Source organism: Panthera uncia, chromosome C2 (genome assembly GCF_023721935.1).
Source record: "Panthera uncia isolate 11264 chromosome C2, Puncia_PCG_1.0, whole genome shotgun sequence".
NCBI lineage: Eukaryota > Metazoa > Chordata > Mammalia > Carnivora > Felidae > Panthera > Panthera uncia.
Window position 1 is genome coordinate 111,199,735 of NC_064810.1, and position 21,874 is coordinate 111,221,608.

General features: G+C 37.0%; 1 protein-coding gene and 1 long non-coding RNA gene across 4 annotated transcripts in view; one reads left to right on the forward strand and one right to left on the reverse strand.

The window, feature by feature from the left end:
- SELENOT (selenoprotein T) overlaps positions 1–21,874 on the reverse strand; it is a 35,795-nt gene that overhangs the window by 5,852 nt on the left and 8,069 nt on the right. Inside the window, exons 2-6 of one of the 3 annotated variants that reach the window (XR_007457540.1) lie at positions 12,793–12,903; positions 12,090–12,216; positions 9,978–10,065; positions 8,064–8,217; positions 138–2,241 (exon numbers count right to left, since the gene is read on the reverse strand). Coding sequence is in view for 2 of the 3 variants with exons in the window: in XM_049629731.1 (XP_049485688.1) it covers positions 8,093–8,217; positions 9,978–10,065; positions 12,090–12,216; positions 12,793–12,903 (451 nt within the window). In the remaining variant the exon portion in view is untranslated. Of the gene's footprint in view, positions 1–137; positions 2,242–6,808; positions 7,558–8,063; positions 8,218–9,977; positions 10,066–12,089; positions 12,217–12,792; positions 12,904–21,874 lie in introns of those variants that run through there. The other 2 variants (XM_049629731.1, XM_049629730.1) reach the window with 2 other exon arrangements.
- Positions 1,958–16,411, forward strand: LOC125921964 (uncharacterized). Its single transcript, XR_007457546.1, has 2 exons — positions 1,958–2,042; positions 16,344–16,411. It is a non-coding gene; the product is annotated as an uncharacterized LOC125921964 (long non-coding RNA).

Sequence of the window (21,874 nt, forward strand, 5' to 3'; positions counted from 1 at the left end):
AATTGTGTTACACATCTTCGCAACTTTTATCCTTCACGTTACCAAACACACAGAAACCCCTCCAAAAAGAGCTTTTAAGGGACTAAATGGAAGTGTTATTCTGAAGCAGGAAAATTCCAAGAATAGGATTGACTTACAAGTGCGGATTTGCTTGGCTCTCAGTGCAGACTCTAAAGCTACTTCCCCCGCCTCAGTCAGCCTAAGGAAAGGTAGAGGCCCAGATGATTAAAATACATTGTAATTATTGGAAAACATTTCTGGACTCCAGTGGTATGGAATGTTATCACTTCTTACCATCCAACTAATTAATGCAAATACTTCAGGGAGGAGGAGGGGGAAACCTCCCCAAAATCAATCTCCCCGCCCACGGGCACCCCCACCCCCCCACCTCCTTAGGTTATGTATTTCAAAGCTTCGCTTTAGCACACATTCCAAGGAAACAGGAACTTCCGTGGGAAACACTGAAGCCTTTCTGTACCCACTTCTGTCCTCCGGGGTGGGCCACTACCAACAGTAAGCAAAGTTCTGTGACATTTTTTCCTATTCAAAAAGAAAAAGGATTTAATAAGGGCAATTTATTCGTTGGCTTGTTACATTTGACAGTCTTTCCCATGAAAATGTTTGTCACCTCCAATTTAGCCTTTATTTCATTATTGGAATGAAAGGCTTCCTCTGTGAAGGTAATTTTAAATGTAAACACAGAAAACATCTCAAAGAGGCAAAGGGGATGCTCTGAGAGCACACCAGGCCTCGCTGACAGCAAATCCCTTTCAGGCTCAGTTAGAAAAGGGCTGTCCTCCCCCACCCCAAGGGGCTGGCTGAGCTAAGGCACTTCCCCTCCCAGGTCCCAGCTGGAGGCTGTGGTTGTGAGGCTCCATTCTGAGTCACTCTGCATGAGCAGATGTCCCCGAGTGTGTCTCCTGACTAGTCTGTTGCTCAGTCTTCTTCTTCGCATTTCCCAGCACCCTTGTCCCACTCTAACTGTAACCCAGAGTTCTCAACACCGGCCCTACTGACATTTTGGACCAGATTCTCTGTTGTGGTGGAAGCTTGCCTTGGACACTGTGGGTTAATCTGCGGCATCTCTGGCTCTGCTCACGGCTGCTGGGAGCAACACACCCTGCCTCCCAGTCGTGTCATCAAAAGTATCTCACCAACGTCCCCTAGAGAATAAAACCCCCACAGTCGAGAGCCACTGCCTTAACAAAACCCATTCATTCATCCACCTACTCATTCACAGGCAGCACTTACTGGGCTACCATTTTTGCCTCCCTCAAGGCTTTCAGAGGCTTTTGTTCCAGCATGTTTGTCATTACGTTACTCTGTACGGTATTTACTTAGCTTTTTGGTATCGTAACACTCTTCAACATTTTATAACTTGGAGTTGTGCTTCTCAGGATCTTTCCACATGCGTCTTCTGGGTACAAATTTCCTGGAACCTACTCCTTCAGTCACTATAGTAATTCTTAAGCATGGCGCTTTACTACAGACTGGACAGAAAGTTTATAGAAGTTTAAAGGAAACGAGCCTCTAACGTAGCTCACTCTGTTTCTTAGGATGATGTGTACACACACGCACGCTCCCCCAAGAGAAATAAGATGCCATGGAGGAGTTACACACAGCCTCAGGAGAAACACAATTTTTTAAGGGGATGAATTTTGCTTGAAGCTTTAGGAAGTTAAAAATAAATATTCTTGTTAAAACGAACATCAACAACTTGGAGTGAAACAAAATCTTTCACATGGATTTTAAACTAAAAGAGGTCAACAAAATTGTTTTGCAATGGGTCACATCAAGCCCCGGTCCCAGGCAGACCTGTTCCTCAGCAGAAGCACTGAGAATGGAGAATTCTCGTGGAATGCAGAATCTTTGGTGAATTAAAAATCCAAGAACTTGAAGAGAACATACGATCCAAACTCCAGCTCAGAGGCAGGCGTGGTGTTTTTAAACTCATCTTATGCAGGAGGTAACCTCCTTGCCTAGGACACGTAAATGGAAATCTCTCCATATGCTTTGCAATTATCACATAAGCAGTGAAGAGGGTAAGTGGTCAGAAAAACCGCAATTCATAAATCCACTTTTAGGGAAGGTGGGGAAACAGGCTGAATCAATCTGTGGCTTGCATCTGTTTATGTGAGGGTAAGAATTTGTCATGCAAACTTGCCTTTCCTCCTGGTGTCTCCTGCACTCCCTGGCCTTTTTATTGGTTTGGGTGATTTGGAAAATTCCGGTGCATCCTAGCTGAAGTAAAAGTAAAGAAACAGTTGTGAAGCAAAAGGGAGATTACGTTTTGAAGTTTGCTTTGTTACTGTCTCTTCTCTTCTGACCTGGGGCAATTTGTAACAAAGCCCTCTTTGCTTTTTCTCCTCCTTCCCCAGGCCTCACCAAAGATGGAGCTTGGGGGGCGTTGGGGGGTTGTTCCTTTTCTTTTCGTTGCAGCACTATCTCAAGCTAAAGAACCATGGCCGAGATACTTAACCTCTCTTCATCTTCCTTTGAAGTATTGAGGTAGATCTGAAAATTTTTCACGACACCAAATTTCCATATATCTGTACATTACAGAATTTTACTGGGAGAATCACAATAGGTAGCCTATTGTTTAAACATACATTTTAATAACATTTAGTGTCTCATCTCTAAATTCTGTGAGCTATTAAGAGATGAAATCCTGTAGATTTTCTAACAGTTCGAAAAAGAATGTTTAAGGGAAAATGTCATCAGCACACTCACCTGCAAACAGATGTGCTCTTAGCAACTCAAGAGTAACAATAAACAAAGGAGCAGTAGTTGTTTTTTTCTCTGCTAAGAGTTGCTAGTACACAAAGTAAATGAGCATTGCCAGTGGCCTGAGGGAATAGAGCGAGCAACCTGCTGCTGAGACTCTAATACCTTTATTAACCAAGCCAAGCGACCCAATGCTGGCTCTATCCATTCCAGATTAATTCCCAAACAGCTAAGCACTTAATCTGAGCAGCTTATACCTACAAAGTCATAAACTTGTCTTAAGCAATTATAATCCTGAATAGGAAGGAGGTTGAGTAGAGGGAGAAAAGTCACTGATTAGAGGAAAGAAAGGGTTAATTAACAGAGGACAATATTTTTAGAGTGGCTTCAAAATTCAAAGATAGGAACGTGACCCCAGCTGCACCAGAGCAATCTTCTGAGACTTTATCTGTGCTCTCATTCCTCCCTCGTCCTCCCCAATCCCACAAAATCTTCTCCCCAGTTTTGGTGAAGGCTCATGGAGAAATGAGACCAACTTAGAGAGTTCTGATAATCACATCTGAATCCCTGAGGCCAACTCTACACTGGATTTTTCATTTACATGAACCAGTAAATCCTTTGCTTTGGTGCAGGGGCTTAATTCAGATTGGGTTTCCCTCGTGATTTTAAGAGTTCTATTCTGATTACTACAATAAAACTAAAAGTATGCATTTTCTCTACTCAGAATTGTAAGAATTTAAATAGATTTGTTTTATGTAAAAATCAAGATCAGTAGTCACTATTAAATGTAAGCATAATGCAGGCATATCGCCTCTTTTGCACTAAGAAAATCTGGCAATTAAAATCAATTACAGACCCAAAGATTTAACATTTCCTTTTAAAACATCTATCTAAAAAGTTAAAAAAAAATTATTAATGTTTATTTATTTTTGAGACAGAACGTGAGCAGAGGAAGGGCAGAGAGAGACACACACAGAATCCGAAGCAGGCACCACACGCTGAGCTGTCACACAGAGCCCAATGAGGGGCTTGAACTCATGAACCGCAAGATCATGATCTGAGCCGAAGTTGGGTGCTTAACCAACTGAGCCACCCAGGCGCCCCTAAAAAGTTTTAAAATACGAACCCAACAAAGGATAACTACACAACTTTGCCACATAGATAAAACAGATTACTTGGGACAACTGAGTCCTCAATGTTTCTTAGAAACATAATCTCCCGCTCCTCGCATTCTGTTTCCTCTTTGAGTTCCCATTTTACTGAATTCTTGAGTCACTCTATAAACATGAAGCAAATGGACATTTTCTTCTGTTCCATGTGGTACACTTTCTTGCAGGTTCAGTCATAAGCCTTCTTTCTGCATTCTGCTCTATGGTGCAGTGCTCCTCAGTGTGGACTACAGACAGACAGCACCAGCATTATCGGGAAGCCTGTCTGAAATGCAAATTATTGGGTCCCATCTCAGATCAACTGAATTCGAATCTCTATGGATGGCATCCAGGACTTTGTCCCAATGATTCTTAGGCACACAAAAAGTTTTGAAACTAATGCTGCAGTATATTTACATAGTTATCATGTTCCTTTTTATTTCGTTCAAGCTCAACACAGGCAACAGAAAACATTCTAAAAAGCTTTGATAGAGAGCAGGCAACTTAACACTCTTCCCACTCTGAGACCAGTTTATATTTTTCTTCAAGATACAGTTCGGAACTAAGTTCATATCTATTCGCTTTTCTGAAGCCTAGGGAAAAAGAGCCCAGGACCATGGAATGGAGAGGCTCACCAGAATTTTTTTAAAATATCTGCACTTTGTTTCCTCTTGTGAGATCATTAAATTGCCTCTATCAGTCAAGAGGGAACGTCCTCATATTATTTTTCTACAGATTTGGGAATGTCACTTTTACTTTCTCAGAAATTCTGGAGGTTGGGGGTAATGATGGACAATGACGTAAACTGCTGCTCTCTGCTCCAACCCAGCACAGAATCACGCTACAGACCTGTTGTTAGTTCAGCAACACTGAAACACAAAGGGACCATAAGGCTTGAGAAGCAGTTTACAATCCAAGAGCAGGAAGACTTGAGTACCAGACCGAGAGGGAGGAGAAGTGTTAGCACTGGCTGGGTTAAAAAAGCATTAGAAAGAGAACATGCTATTTGATACCAACAATTTTTACAAAATAAAATTTCCTAAATACAATTGTTATGTGAAGTGTCCTAGCATAGATTTAATTCCACAGAAGAGGGGTTCCTTTCACATCAGCTCAACGTAAGTTTATTTTCACAATGCTATCGTAGTAAGCCACTAAACTTTACAATCCCTCATGTTTCTCTCAAGAGATTTTTTTTTAAAGCCTTAGTATTGAATATCACCAAATCATGCTTTAGAAATCTGCAGGCTAGTTTTAAAATCTGAATTATTTAAAATTATGACAGTGATAAAATACCAACCAATCAAGGTCCCAAACTAATAACATTCAAAATAAGAAAGAATCATCATTGGACTCCTGTTGGATTTTGGTAATGGTAAAGTCTGACCAACTGCTGTCACTAATGTTAATGCCATAAAAAATGTATTTATATTCTGAAGTATATGTTTTGTATATCTTGATACTGAGGTATAAAGCCATATTTTGCCAACAGATTTTTTTTTTTTATTAATCTAACAAGTAATTTCGTCCACAAGAGCAACTGTGGTAAACACACCAATAACATTAGGCAAGCTGTTGTAATGTTCTATGGTCTTCTAATTAACATAGTACATAAACATTTATAAACAACACAGCCATACCAGTTTGTAAGCAACTAATAAATTCTGAAATGTTAGAAATATAATAAACTAATTCTAAATACTTTCTTTTTAACTTTCCCCCTTTCCATATTGTTTTCAATATTCATGCTTCCCACTAATTTTTTCACTAGACTATTAAATCCTAGATTTAAATATGGTCAAAGATAAAACAATATTGAGATGAGTGTCAACAAAATAAGACACTGAGTTTTATCAGCATCTAAGCCACTTAAAGCTATTCTCCAAAAGACAAGTTATTCACCCAAGACAAACATGAAAAAAAGTTAAAATTTAATCACAGGTTCTTCAAGGTTAACCTGTCAGATACATGGGAATACCCAAGGCTTGAGTTTGGAAGGTCTAAATGCCAAAAGGTTAACTTGTCACTAGTGGAATGGCCATCAGCTGAGGAAAGACCCTAAACACACTGAGCACTGTGTTCACTTTACAGGAGACAGGAAGTCTGGGCTAGTACTAATTAAGTTAACAAGGTTTTAAGCCCTAGGCAAAGATAAAATATTACACCTGAATAATAACCTCTTAGTAACTTCCAGCTTAAATTGTATTGACTCTTGCCATTATAGGAACTTAGGTTAACAGTTCTGCAGTCTTAATTAAAAGGACAAGCCATTAAATCAATTTCCTGAAGTGAATTATCAGACTAACTTCCTGTTAGCTAGAGATCACAGTATATTCCACCGTGAGGCTGTAAAATCATGATGATTACCAGACATCAGTTCAACAAATATCCAGTGATAAATGAAGTATAAGGTTGTGCTAAGTGTTCGGTAGACCAAATGTTGAATTAGCTCATAATTTTTCCTCAAATCACTTTATTTCTAGTAACAAATCTAGACCTATCATTCCTATTCCCATATGGAAGCTAAAATATGTTAAGACTGTTGCTATAGGACTATTTTTCTACATTATGATCCTATTTCCACTAAATTACTTACAGTCCATCAGTTTACGTTTTTTATTAAAAAAAAAACTATCTTTTTAGAACTCTGGAAAGATATGAAATTCACTGAATAAAAAACTTTTCAGTTTTGTTCCTTAAATATAATAAAATTCTGATATATGATGGTAAACAAGTTAAATTATTAGGCAAGTAGTCTCCATTCACCTAAAATTAATGTTGTAAAGAGATTCAACTGAACTTTGAAATGAGTTTCAGTTATCCTAAAAATGGTAAATGACTTATTACTGTGTGTGAATCTAAAGTGTGTTCCTTATGAAATAACAAAAATTGAGGAAGACAATTTTAAATATAAGGTTAATAGGTACGCTGGGCAATAAATTCAAACTTTTTATTTAACTTACATCCGCTTAGTTTTTTATTGAGTTAGGTATAAAGGCCCAGTTAATCAACTCATTAGATTGGTCAAGGCAAGACACTTGAACTACATAACAGTATTTAAAAAGCAGTTGGTCTTTTAGTAATTCTCTGGTAATCACACACGCACACACGCACATACACACACAAATTGGTAGAGTACTCTAGATATAGGATTTCCCCCCATTATCTCATATAATGCACTGTTCACAATCTGCAGTGTTTTGAAAACTATATAAATTGGACATGACCAAATTAAAGATGCCTGATAAACTCTTATAAAGTTTTTGGGAACTTCAGCTGTATTCCCAAAAAGATCAATTTTAAACTATAAAAAAGGAAAATTCATATAAAATCACAACAGATTTAACAGACATCTTTGAAAAAAAGTCAAATTGTAACTCAATTTTCTACTTTTCCAAGTATGACTAAGGAAAAAAAAGGTACAAGTAGTAATGTCTACATTTTTTAAAAACTATTAACTGAGTGAATTTGGGGAAGAAAAAAAAGCTATACAGTATTATTGCACTCCACGAATGTGCAGAATTCCAAAATGTGCCAGCACTGAAAAACTGTCTTGCATTGAGGTTTTCCAAGAGGTACAACGAGCCTGCCAAGAAAGCATCTGGTCTGTACTAACAGCTTGCTGTCTTCAGTACAGGCCTTCATAATGTCAGTCACGCTGCTCTTGCAAAAAATCCCTTAATGTCTGAAAGACATAGACAAAAAAGAGTATTTTATTTCAAACTTCACTCTTATAAAATCAACTTATTAATAAGAAGAGAACAGAGAACATCTCTGCTAAGCAAAAGTTAACTCATATTCACCTCTCTGTGTTCACACACATTTGCTTATAACTTTTCTATCTTGACCATGTTAAAAGAATCTGCACACTCTTAGCAACTAGTTAGTTGCAGGTAAAGGGAAGATATGTATATAAATATTCTAGCGTAATATACCAATTCTGACCATTAGTAGGAGTTCAGAGTCCAAAAAATGACGTTACAGGCCCAGCTTTTAAGCCTTGAAGATAAAATTATTAGCACAACCTTACCTTGTTTTGGCAGGTCCAAAATGCTCTTGATCACTTAATCAATTTTAATAAAGAAAACATCCATCTATTAAATCTTAAGTTGGGAACTCAAGTGATAACAGACACTAGAATATCTAGTACCTTGCTGATATAAATAGTTATTGTATTTTTAAACTACTTACAAAAGAGTTTTCAGTGCTGATAGGTTGGGCTATGATCGGTGATGTGGGATTGAATCCATATGCACATTGAGCTTCATTTCATTGTCAAGAATTTGAACAAGCTGTTGCATGGATGGGAGGTGACCAGATTCCAGCTTGGACCACACAGGCACATCTATAAAAATAAACAGTACCACCCCCTAAAATTAAAGATGAGTCTATAATAAGTGTTCATTCTACAAATATTTATTGTCTATACATACAGCTGAGGATACAGAAGTGAACCAAAGAATTACACTTCTGTAATTACACCGTTGTATAGTTTACATTCCAGTAGGGGAAATACAGAAAGTACTATACAAAATAGCTACAAATCACAACTGTGTATTAAGAATTAAAAGCAGAAGATGCTGAGGGACACAGGGGAGGCTACAAAGGAGCCTTTGCAATTATTATTAAAAGTGAGAGGTATTATTAAAATTGAAAGGTATTAAAAGTAAGAGCTGAAATACAGGAGAAGAGTGGTACAAGAGAGGCTGGATAGGTGAATGGGGACTAGATCAGAGTCAACAAACTATAAAGAGCCAGGAAGTAAGCATTTTCAGCTTGCAAAGACATATAGTCTATCACAGCTACTCAACTCTAATTGTAGTCTGAAAGAAGCAACAGGCAAAACAAGGGCATGGTTGTGTTCCAATAAAATCTTATTTAAAAAACAGGCAGCAGGACAGAGAGTACACATGGCCATGGTTTGCTAATCCCTAGTCTACATCATGCAGGACCTTTTGGCTATGTTAAATGTTCTGGTCTTTATCTTGAGGACAAAGTAAAGCCACTTAATGAACTTGAGGCAGTAAAGCAATGAGACGAAAATGATGTGCATTAAAAAAAAGAAAAAAATCACCCCACTGTTTGGAGCAGGTATCAGCAGATTTTTTTGTAAGAAGCCAGATAATAAATGTTTTAGGCTTTACAGATCGAGACAAAATCCAAGAAATCACAAAGGTAACCAGAGAACTAAATTTCCACAAATTTTTTGACGGAACTCAAAACTTTAGGTAATAAACACTAAATTTTGAATTTCATTTAATTTGTGCCCTAAAATATTCTTTTGATGTTTTGGAACCATTAAAAAAGTGTAAAAACTACTGTTAGCTCATAGGTCATATATGACAACCTCTGGTTTAGAGAATGTATTAGAGGGTAACAAAATAATTATGGCGTGGACTAGAGTGGTGGTAATAAAGATAAAGAGAAGTAGATTTTTGAGAAATGTAGAAGGCAGAATTAAGAATCAGACTTAGTAATCCATCAGATATGGAGAGTAAGGGAGAAACTGAGGTTATCCTAGGATTCTGACATCGGTAACTGGGTAGAATGATAATGATGCCATTATAAATAAACAAGAAATGCCATGGAAGGAGCAAATTGGAGTGCACAAGAATTGCAGGAAGCAGAGGCAATCAATAGATTGGGAGTAGGAGTTTAAGATTCCCAAGTATAGCACCTAGAAGAAAGATCTAGAACTCTGTTGAGTACATTCAGGAGTCATCATATGGATATAATTCTCAAGCCAGGGGAGATGAGGACCATAGAAAGTGATAATTTTGCATATTATGGAAAACAGAAAAGCCTAAAGGTCATTATAAATCATTTAAAATGTGTTACAAAATTCGGGGCGCCTGAGTGGCTCAGTTGGTTAAGCGTCCGACTTTGGCTCAGGTCATGATCTCACGGTTCGTGAGTTCGAGACCTGCGTTGGGCTCTGGGCTGACAGCTCAGAGCCTGGAGCCCACTTCAGATTCTGTGTCTCCCTCTGTCTGCCCCTCTGCTGCTTGCACTCTGTCTCTCGCATTGTCTCAAAAATAAATAAACATTAAAAAAAATAAAAAAAATAAAAAATGTGTTATAAAACGCAAATTATTCAGAACCCACCATTCAAAGTTATCTCAAATGCACCTGTTGACATACACTGGTTCTCAATCATGTTGCTCAAGAAGAAAACCATCATACATGCATAGACCTAAAAGAAAATATAATTAAGTACAACAGGCAAAGTTATTTTAAAGACAAAACAATATTACAACTGAAGACACAGTAATCTTTTAAATATACAGACTCATTTTTATTTGGTAATGATTGTTTTTAAATCTACTTTAAAAGTTTCTATACAGACTATTATTGCTCTTCTATATGTTCAGATAACATACACAGAATAAGAAAAACGCAACATTCATTCACAGCTGTATACACACTGAAGAATATATATTCATAATGCAGAGACAGAATTTCTCGAGATCTTGTAATAGCCTTAATAAGTTACACAAATGAATACTAGCAAAAGAAGGGTTTATTTCACCATTTTTATAATGTAAGGTATGAATTCACAAGAGACTAGTGATGCAATAAAGAGCAACTCCATGTATTCAATACAACCTGTCCACGTTCCAAACAAATCATTTTGAGTCAAATAAAAAAATTGGTAAGAGAAAGCACTTGCATATTGAATTACATTCACTTCCCTTTTGAATGCGTACCTATACCCTTTCCAAAGAGAAGTTCCTTGGTGGACAGAAAAGTTTTAATAAAATCACCTGACTAAAAAGCAGGATGTAGTGAAGATATCAATTCACAGCAAGTTGTTTCAAAAAAAGTTAATAAAAATGCTCATAGCAAAAGAGAAAGAGCTCTCCTCCCAGTCCCACTTGAACTAGGTAGGCTTTAATTTCTTAAAGGTTACTCTCACATTTGGAAATATGTCTATTTTCATGCAAACAATACACAAGGAAGTTGCATGAAAACTACAGCTTTCAAGTATATTCCTCTTCCATAGATCAATAATGTTATATGTCTTCAGAAGTAAAATGCACTAAAGATGGAATCAACAGAATTAATAAATGTAACACAAAACGTCATGAGTACTTAACTTCTAATTCTTAATCTTATGCATAGCAATCTTACTAATAACAGGGTAGAGACACAGTTCAGTGAGAGGTAGCACCTGATGATGTTTATTTTAAGAAGCCTTGCCTGTTACTGGAAATAAGTTTTTTCCTAAGAAAAAAAAGAAAAAGCATAGCTATGTAGGAGTCCACTAAAAGTAGTATCAGCCTAGAACTAAAGAACAAGACCAGAAACCAGAATACTTCTCAGAAGGAAACCTAAGAAGCAATCTCATCCAAGAGAGAAATAAAACTGTATTTCTCATAGCAGAAAGAGCCTCCAGAAAAAGATGATTTTAAGTGAAACAAATGAAAGATACCTAAAAAGAATGTATGCTACAGCAAGACCCTACAAAGGAGAAGGGACAGCACAAGATGTGTATGTCTATTTATACTGATTGAACAGAAGAGTCAAAGGACAAGTAATAAAAACAGAAAATTTTAATAAGAACAAATCAGCAGAAACCCCATTTTTAATGTGAATAAACCCATTAATACCCATATTGTTTGGTATAAAAGCCTTGCATTCTATGTATATTATGTTCTTTGTATATGATTTGACCTAATCTATATAATCAATATCCGGTATTAAATTATTTTGTGCCCAGGTTCTACTAAAGTCACACCTCACTATCCTTCAAATAGTAAAAAGATGTGGCGCCTGGGTAGCTCAGCCTGTTAAGCGTCCGACTCTTGATTTCAGCTGAGGTCATGATCTCACAGTTCTTGAGTTAGAACCCTGTGTGGGGCTCTGTGCTGACAGTGCGGAGCCTGCTTGGGATTTTCTCTGTCCCTCTCTTTGTCCCTGACCCTTCCCCTCTCCCGCCATCAAAATAAATAAACTTTAAAAAAAAATAGTAAAAAGATAAGAGCTAATCATTCTTAATACATAAACATAAAAACGAAGGCCAAGAAAAGAAAAACAAATACAAACAAAAAACTAAGTCCAAAAACGGTTAAGTGTCTTGCCCAAAGATTAAAAAATGATTGAAGCTGAAATAATACACGTGGACAGGTGAATCAGCAACAAGTACACAACAATCCAGTAAAATATTTCCATTGACAACCTAAAAACCTACAGCTACCAAACTATTAAGTTACATACCTTATTTTCTTGGCCCCACTGCCAGATGCTAGGAGCTTGCATGCCAAAGAAAGCAAAAGGATCCTTGCCAACAATTATTAAGCCTATTAATACTAGTTTGAAGACTGACAGGAAAGATGCTATGTGTCTATCAAAAGAAAAAAATATATATAAATTCATCAGAAGCCACAATTTCTCACCTAATTCAAAAACTTCCTAACTCAAGTATATGTATACAGACATTTTCTAGACACCAAATCTGGAACTTACTAATTACAACTAGTGAAAAAGATAGTAACTAAAGTTCATTGTGGAGTTTTAAAACAAAACTAAATATCCTTTAAATGAATAAAAAATTAACTTGTAAAATTATACAGCATTAGCCTTTAAAAATCCTATTAACAGCACGGAATTTTACACCATTGACTTTGTATAAAAATTTGGGTGTTCTTCATTTATTTCCAAAATAAAAATTATATAAGAAAACACATCTTTAAAAGATTGCCACCTCTGAAAAAATCCTCCTCTTTTCCTTCTTTCAGTAAAATTCTTCTAAATTTGGATCAAATAAACTTGCTACTTGTAAAAGAGTTTCTCTGTACATTATAACCAACTAAGAAGTTATAATAACCAATTAATTGAACCAATTCACAGAAGTTTACTCACCGAAGTGAAAAAAAAATTCATTAAAAAATTTACTTTTAAGTTACTGAAATTTACTTACCTATATATGGGTTGAGGGAGGTAATTTTCTCCTTCAATGCGGATGTCTGGGTACCGCTGGCTTATAACCCGCATGTACTCCTCAAACACCCGCCTATAACCTCAGGAAACACTGTAGAAAAATAAAAGTGCTTCCATTAAGTGCTTCAGAATATGCCTACACTTATTTTGCATTTAGACAAAGTCTAAAAATTGCCAGGATTAAAAGTGTTTCTAATGAACAGTGACAAAGTAATAATGATTGATGTTGGAGGATGGCAACATGGAGGTTTTTTCACAAATTTCACATATTTAAGTTACCTTCCCCCATGTATACCCATCTATTAGAACATTAAACATTACAGACTTGGGTTACTGTTGGGCAGCAGCATGTATCTATTCACATATGTTAGCATATTTTGAGCTCTCAAGATCACCTTGCTTTTTGGGGAGCTATCATTAAGTATAAACACTGAAATGAAAACAACTCTTACACATCTAAAATAGAGACTTGCAAAACTGGGGCACAGAAAGCTTACAAAATACCAAGACATGAGACATGAAACTTTGGCTCTTATTCCTACTCTGCCCCTAACTGGGCAAACATGCCTGCTCAATCACAATAAAAGTAACTTAAAGAACTCTTAAATCCCTTCTTACTCTACAGTTGCTTCTACTTTACAAAGAAAAACAAAGATTGGGAAGATAATTTTCAACAATATGACAGCAATCCATATCATTACTCTAGCAATTAAGTCAACAGCATCCAATATCGCCATTAAAATTTCTGAACACTGGGGCGCCTGGGTGGCTCGGTCGGTTGGGCGGCCGACTTCGGCTCAGGTCATGATCTCGCTGTCCGTGAGTTCGAGCCCCGCGTCAGGCTCTGTGCTGACCGCGCAGAGCCTGGAGCCTGTTTCGGATTCTGTGTCTCCCTCTCTCTCTGCCCCTCCCCCGTTCATGCTCTGTCTCTCTCTGTCTCAAAAATAAATAAACGTTAAAAAAAAAAAAAAAAATTTTAAAATTTCTGAACACTAAACTGTGGATATATGACAGGCTTCCCCAGCAAAAAAAGGGAAAAAGGCCACCAGAGTGCATATACAGGCAAAAGGAAAACTTTATGACATTGATGAAAAAAATTAAAGACACAATAAAAGACATCTCATTTTCAGGGTTCAAAATTCATATTGTTGGGGCACCTGGGTAGCTCAGTCGGTTAAGCAGCCGACTTCAGCTCAGGTCATGATCTCGCGGTCCATGAGTTCGAGCCCCGCGTCGGGCTCTGTGCTGACAGCTCAGAGCCTGGAGCTTGTTTCAGATTCTGTGTCTCCCTCTCTCTGACCCTCCCCCGTTCATGCTCTGTCTCTGTCTCAAAAATAAATAAACGTTAAAAAAAAAATTTTTTTTAAATTCATATTGTTAAAATGTCCATATACCAAAAGCAATCTACAGATCCAATGCAACTGTATAAAAATTCCAGAAACAGAACAATCCTAAAATTTGTATGGAATCACAAAAAAAAAAAAAAGCAAAAAAACAGAATAGCCAAAGCAATCTTGAGAAGAAAGAACAAAGCTGGAGGCACCATGTTTCCTTATTTCAAACTGTATTACAAAGCTATAGTAATCAACTATGTATAGTAGTAGCACAAAAACAGACACATAGACCAATGGGACAAAATCAAGAGCCCGGAAATAAACCCACACAAAAATGGTCAATTAATTTACAATCAAGGAGCCAACACTAAAAAAAGGATAGTCTCTTCAACAAATGGTATTAGGAAAACTGTCAGCAACATGAAAAGAATGAAACCACTATCTTCCATCATACATGAAAATCAACTCAAAATGGATTAAGGACTTGAACATAAGACCTGAAACCACAGACCTCCTAGAAGAAAACATAGTTGGTAAGCACCTTGACATTGGTCTTGGCAAGGATTTTCTGGATTTGACCCTAAAAGCAAAGGTATAAAAAGCAAAAAATAAGTAAGTGGGGGCCTATATCATACTAAAAAGCTTCTGCACAGCAAAGGAAACTATCAACAAAATGAATAAGCAACCTACAGAACGGGAGAAAATATTTGCAAATCAGGTATCTGAAAAAGGAGGTTAATATCCAAAATATACAAGGAACTCACACAACTCAATAGCCAAAAGTCAATAATCTGATTAAAAATGGGGAACCAAAGACAACATAAAAATGGCCAACAGAGGGGCACCTGAGTAGCTCAGTCAGTTAGGTGTTGGACTCTTGATTTCGGCTCAGGTCATCTCACAGTTTGTGAGATCGAGCCCCATGAAAGGGCTTGGTATTCTCCCTCTCCTCTCTCTGCCCCTCCCGCACTCAAGTGCACCTTCTCTCTCTAAAAATAAAAAAATAAAAACACATTTTTTTTTAATGGCCAACAGATAAATTAAAAAGTGCTCCACATCACTCATCAACAGGGAAATGCAAATGAAAACCATAAGGAGATATAACCCCACACTTGTTAGGATGCCTGTTATTTAGGATGCCTATTATCAAAAAGATAAAAGATAATAAGTGTTGGCAAGGAGGTGGACAAAAGGGAATCCTTGTGCACCGTTGATGGGAATGTAAATGGTGCTGCCACTATGGAAAACAGTATGGAAGTTCTTCAAAAAATTAAACACAGAACTACCATATGGCCTAGCAATTCCACTTCTAGGCATATATCCAAAGGCACTACTATCTTTAAGAGGTATCTGCACCCCCATGTTCATTTTAGCATTACTTACAATAGTCAAGACATGGGGGCGCCTGGGTGGCTCAGTCGGTTAAAACATCCGACTCTTGATTTCAGCCTGGGTCACGATCTCACAGTTCATGAGTGAGATTGAGCCCCACGCCAGACTCTGTGCTGACAGTGCAGAGCCTGCTTGGAATTCTCTCTCTCTCTCTCTCTCTCTCTCTCTCTCTCTCTCTCACACACACACACACACACACACACACACACACGCATACACACACACTAAATAAACTTAAAAAAAAAATAGTCAAGACATGAAAACAACTTAAGTGTCCATGGACAGATGAATGGATAAGAAAATGTGGTATAAATACACAGGGGAATACTATTCAGAAAAAAAAAAAAAAAACCAAAAACAAAAAAACTTCTACCATTCGCAACAACATGGATGAAACTTGAGGGCATTATGCTAAGTGAAGTAAGTCAGAAAGAGAAACACAAATTGTATAATCTCATTTTTACACGGAATCTAAAAAAGCCAAGCTCAGAGACATGGAGGCTGGTGGTTGCCAGGGGCTGTGGAATAGGCAAAATGGGGAGATGTTGGTCGGAGGATACAAACTTCCAGTCGCAAAACAAATAAATTCTAAGGATCTAATTTACAGCAATGTGACTATAGTTAACAAGACTGTATTGTATACTTGTAAGCTGCTAAGGGAATAAATATATGTTCTCACCTAATAAAGGTAATTATATGAAGTGATGGATGTGTTAACTAACCTTATTGTGGTAATCATTTCACAATATACATGTATATGAAATTATCACTTTAATTATACATAATTTCTATTTGTCAATCATAGTTCAATAAAGCTGAGAGAAAAACAGGAGGCAGTACCGCCAAATCAACAGAAGAGCTTACAAACTCAGGTAGGATTGTTAAGCATTTAGGTACATTAAATTCTAAGTTAAGGAACACACAAATATAAAGCAATGAAGGTACAGAGGAAGCAGAATCAGTAATTAAGTGACAGTAAAGTAAAATGTAAGGTGCCAGCTTTGTCAATCACACTGTTATCAAGGAAAAACATACCAACCACCACCACAGGCGTCAGGTTGATATGTGACAGGGCATAACAGTCCAAACACTAGATCTCAATTTAAGAAAATTCATTTTTCAGGAAAAACAAACAAACAAACAGAAATTCACCTGTTTGCTTTACAATTAATACTTCCTCTACCTTCAGAATAAAAATTTCACAAGAAATTAAGTCCCTAAAAAGTATGAAATTTTTGCAAAGGGAGACAAATTTCCACAGCTATACTTAAAAGAACTTAGTAAACATACTTTATGTTTACTAAACAATTACCTTATCTAATATTTTATTATTACTGTTGTTAAATTCACCAAATAGTAGTATTTTGTCACAACTGCTTTCTCTACAAGAAATTTTTAATGGTGCTTTTGTTTTGAGAATATTACAAAAATAATCTAGCTCACCTATATGCCTAACTACCTTGAAACCAAGATATGCCCCCTGATGTCAATGGCTCTCAAGTTTGCATCAGTATTTACAATGGAGTTAATTATCTAAAATGATATTCTCCTAACTTTTAATGAAATATTTTGAGAGCTAGAGACGAAGTTAATTGAGTTCAAACTTCTTTTTTAATAGACGAAGGGGAAAATAGGAAGCTCAGAGAGATGAAGTGACTTTTCCACAGTTTTACATCCATATACTTATTAATCCACTCACTCAAATACTTATTGAATGCCTACTACAAGTCACGCACTATATTAGGCACTGGGTATGTAGTGATGAGTGACACAGATACGGTCCCTGCTCTTAGGGCTGAGAGACTAGAACACAGACTTTGTGATTTAAGATCCTAGCCCCTTCCTCTAGACCCCAATAGAACATTTAGGTGATGCAAGAGCTATCTTTCCCTAAGTCCAGGAAATAATTCCCTTTGGTGACAATGCCACTAGCAAATACCCATACAGTCGAACTCCTGGTGACAGAGATCTCTGAGGTTCTTCCATGAGGAAGACCTATAGATTCTCCCTCTGGGAGAGCTAAAAACCTGTGGGCCCCAAGAAGTCCCTCGTGTTTGCTCTGGAGTTCCAATCCTTTGCCAAGGGAAGCCCAAAGAGGCCTAGCTAGAGAGGTGTATTTACATGCAGGCAACACCTCTGGTCAGATTCCTCCTAGTCACCTACTTTTCTGGCTACTGTGCTCAGAAGCCTAATTCTATCCTTGGTTCCTCCGGTCTCAAGTCTTCGGCATAGTCTCAGACCTCCAGATCAAAATCCAGATAGAATCAGCTCATATTCTTGAAACCCAAAACAGACTTTAAAATTGTACCTTTCTTCAAATTTCCAGTTATAAAATGCTGAAGTCATGAGGATGTAATGTACAGCATAGTGACTATAGTTAGTATTAGTGTATGGAATATTTGAAAGTAGCTAGGAGAGAGGATCGTATAAGTTGTCATCACAAGAAAAAAAATTATAACTACATATGGTGACTGCTTTAACTAGACTTACTGCGGTAATCATTCTGCAATACATACAAATAAGGAATCTTTATGTTGAACAACTGAAACTAACACATTATGTCAATTATACCTCAACAACAAAAAAAAACCTGTACCTATTTTATTTCTGAAAAATAAAGCAGTTTACAAAATTGACACAACGTATTTTTTAGATGAGTTTCCTTACATCTAAGTAAACTTTCCTCCCTATATTTGTGTCCAGAATTGTGAAGAAAAACTAAAGAAACTTTTCCCTGTATAACTGTTTTCCCCCAAAGAGTTTTTCTGTTTTGAAATAGCTATCTCCACTGCTGACAGATGTTTTCCAAAACAAAATATAACTAGTGTTTATCGAGGTGGGCAAAATGTTAAATTAAAGGCATACATGGTAAGGAGCCAGTTCTCATTCCACTTCTACTACCACACCCAGCTCTTTCAACTTATTCCATTCTTTCTGCATCCATGAGTAAAACTTTGACTTTCAGTAAACCTCTAATACATAAATATGTGAACATGCTAAATATATGCTGCAGCCGATGTCTCTTCCTCCTGTCCCAGGACCAAAAGTCCCTAAGAAGTAGACTTAAACTTTGAAATCTTAACGTTAATTCCTAATCACTTGGCAAATCTCTAGTAATTACTATACAGAGTCGACTTGTGCAATTGCCTAATTTAAAATATGTTTTCACGGTACTTTTCTAAAAGAAAAAACTTGCATACAAATGAGATGATCTACATGTAATGGACAGAAAGGATATTTAGGAAATAAAGGAAAATGCCTTGTCTGTGCTACTTCAAATAGATTCTGTGCTTTACTAGGTCTATCATGCTTACAGTGTCCTGACTCATGATGGCAACCACCCCACTTTTCCCCTTTCTATATTATGTCTGCCCCTAACTGTAGTCAAATGCTTGCTTATATCAAACTTGAGTCCATCACTTGATTTCAGCTCAGGTCATGATCCCATGGTTTGTGGGCTTGAGCCCTGTGTCGGGCTCTGCACTGACAGCATGAAGCCTGCTTGGGATTCTTGTTCTCTCCTTCTCTCTCTGCCCCTTTCCCGCTTGCTTGTGCATACACTCTCTCTCAAAATTAAATGAACTTTAAAAATAGTTTAAAAATGAAACAGGGCAAAATCTCAGATATTTATGAAATAAATACTGATGATTTCTTTCTATTTTTAGCATCTCTTGAATAAACCTTCCCATTTTTTTTACAATAATCTCCTCGGGACACCTGGGTGGCTCAGTCGGTTGGGGGTCTGACTTGGGCTCAGGTCATGATCTCATGGCTTGTGAGTTCGAACCCGCATTGGGCTCTGTGCTGACAGCTCAGAGCCTGGAAGCTGCTTTGGATTCTGTGTCTCCCTTGCTCTCTGCTCCTCCCCCACTTATGCTCTGTTTCTCTCTCAAAAAGAAATAAACATTAAATTAAAAAAAAAAAAAAGATAACCTCCTCTCCAACAGTCTTCTCACCCATACATAGGACTGGATCCTGTTTACATAATGAAACCAACGCCTGCCATTGTTGACAGTCCAGAAAAATGCAAACCTGTCAGAGGAAGGCTTGAATTCCCTGACTAAAAACAAAGAAATGGGATTTAAAAAGTGACTATCTCCACAAAGGTGAACATTTAACACATTTAATCTTTCCAAAGGACTGATAAGTCAGTCTTCAGAGAACCAGAGAAAAATAAAGTACCTTTTCTTGAGAAAAAAGGACACGTGAGCCAGGGAAGATTGAATGACATCTCAGACTTTCCAGTTTTCTATTCTAGCCTGTCTTGAGGCCCTGCTGCATCCTTGCCTTTAGGTTCACGGACTATTCTTCTAACAATTTTAAAATGCATTTTCAAACATATTGTTCAAACCAGTTCAAAAAGGTTTCTGCTACTTGCATCCCAAGAATTTCAACTAAATTTCTCCCACAGTGCACCAATAAAATCAGGAAGATATTTTGTAAATACTGTGCTCTCTGATTTGTCTATAGCATTGCTCAGTCCAACAGCTCACTGATCATTGAAAGCTGTGTCTTTAGATGTATGTAATCTTTATTTCTCCTTGTTCTATTTAGTAGATGAAGTGCTATAATATAAACACGTGTCTGGTGCATCACCTGCTCTAAGTGCTTTAAGGAATGAAATCTGCAAGGTGTTCTAGGAACTACACAAGAAACAAGGTATTCAGGAAGTGAAAAACAGACTAAAGTCATAAATGTTTTTTAAAAAATGCAAACAGGTGTGCTTATACACTCTGAAGACCAAAATGTGGCCCAGAACTTGTTCAGTTTTTTAAGATGAGGCAGAAGCAGCACCAAAGAAGTATCAGATTAAGGATCAGTATTGTACGAAATCAAGTGATTTCCCTTCCGGCTACCTTACTCTTAGAACACTACAGTGGTCACCACAGTAAAAACGCACACACAAAATATGACTAACGTGACTTCTAAGATTCCTGACTTCTTTACTGAGTTTATTCCAAAGATTTGACAAACCTAAAATGTGATTAATTATCTTTTTCTGTTCTCTTCCTTCTTTTGTCTTATTCTTGAGGTCATTAGCTTCTAGTTTCTCTATACCATTGACGTAACATTTCAGGAATTCTGCTGCTGCAGACTATTCCACCAAGAATTTATAAACTGCTTAGTTCCTCAGCTCTTCCTGGGGAAGGAATTTTCTGTTTACTCTGGAAAACACTTTTTATAAACAGATTTATACAGTATGTAGTCAATAAAAAGCACTCAATAAATAAATAGAAATTCTTTGTCGCATCTTAAAATACTTTATATATATCAAACTTTTATTCTTTTCAATACATTTTTTAATTAGAGATATGATTCACATGCCACAAAATACACCCTCAGTTTATTTTTTATCAGTTGTCAGAGAGACTGGCAAAAAAATATATCGTGTTCTGTGCTAGTTCAATGGCCAAACTAAAGAAGTCTCTGGGCTGCTTTATTGCTTTCCTATTTGACCTGTGCATTAACCTGGTTGTAGACTGATTTCACATCACAGTAGAATAAACTCAATAAAAAAGCCAGGAATCATAGAAAGAAAACCACCAACAGGACAATAAGTTGTAATAATCAAAAAGGGTGTGTTGGATATCAGAGCAGCAGAAAGAAGATTTGCAGTAGTATAATGAATTCTGGAAGTTTAGCCCCACCAGTAGAGGCATAGAGGCCAGACCAAGAACATTACTGATAAGGGTACGTTCAAAACTGAAGTTTTACATATATTACATTCTATGCCCAACAGCTACCAAGCTGGAACAGAGGCTAACCAGGTAAAAACCTACTAGAAATGAACACTATTAGGTGATATCAATCTACATTCCAGTTAGGAATATAAAGGCAGGGAGAGGGGGAGAGGGGCAGTCAGGTTATCTCAGGGCCAACCACAGTGGACTGACTATAAAAGGTTTTACTCACTTTTTCAATAAATATTAACTGAAGACACACAATAAGAGAGAACCCAAGGCAGACAAAAATTATGCCTTTTTTGGCTGGCAACATTCTAATAAAGAAGAAAAAGTGAACTCGTTAATAGTCTACTGGAGAAGATACACTTCAACAACTGGTAATATCTGAAGCTGTTTCTCTTTTGAGAAACAGGGAGGACAAACAGAAAAAACAAAACAAAACAAAAACACCTAAGGGACTACGAGAATAGTGTCATAAAACAAAAAAGCAGAAATAGCAAATAGAAAAGATTCAAAATAAGAGCCTATATCCAAAAATATTCTTCTGCAAGAAGCAGAAGGATGAGAAGAGGTAAGGAAGCACTATAAGAAATCCCAAAACCAAAAAGCAGAATTAAATATTTTGAGGCCCTAAAAAAAAAAAAAAAAAAAA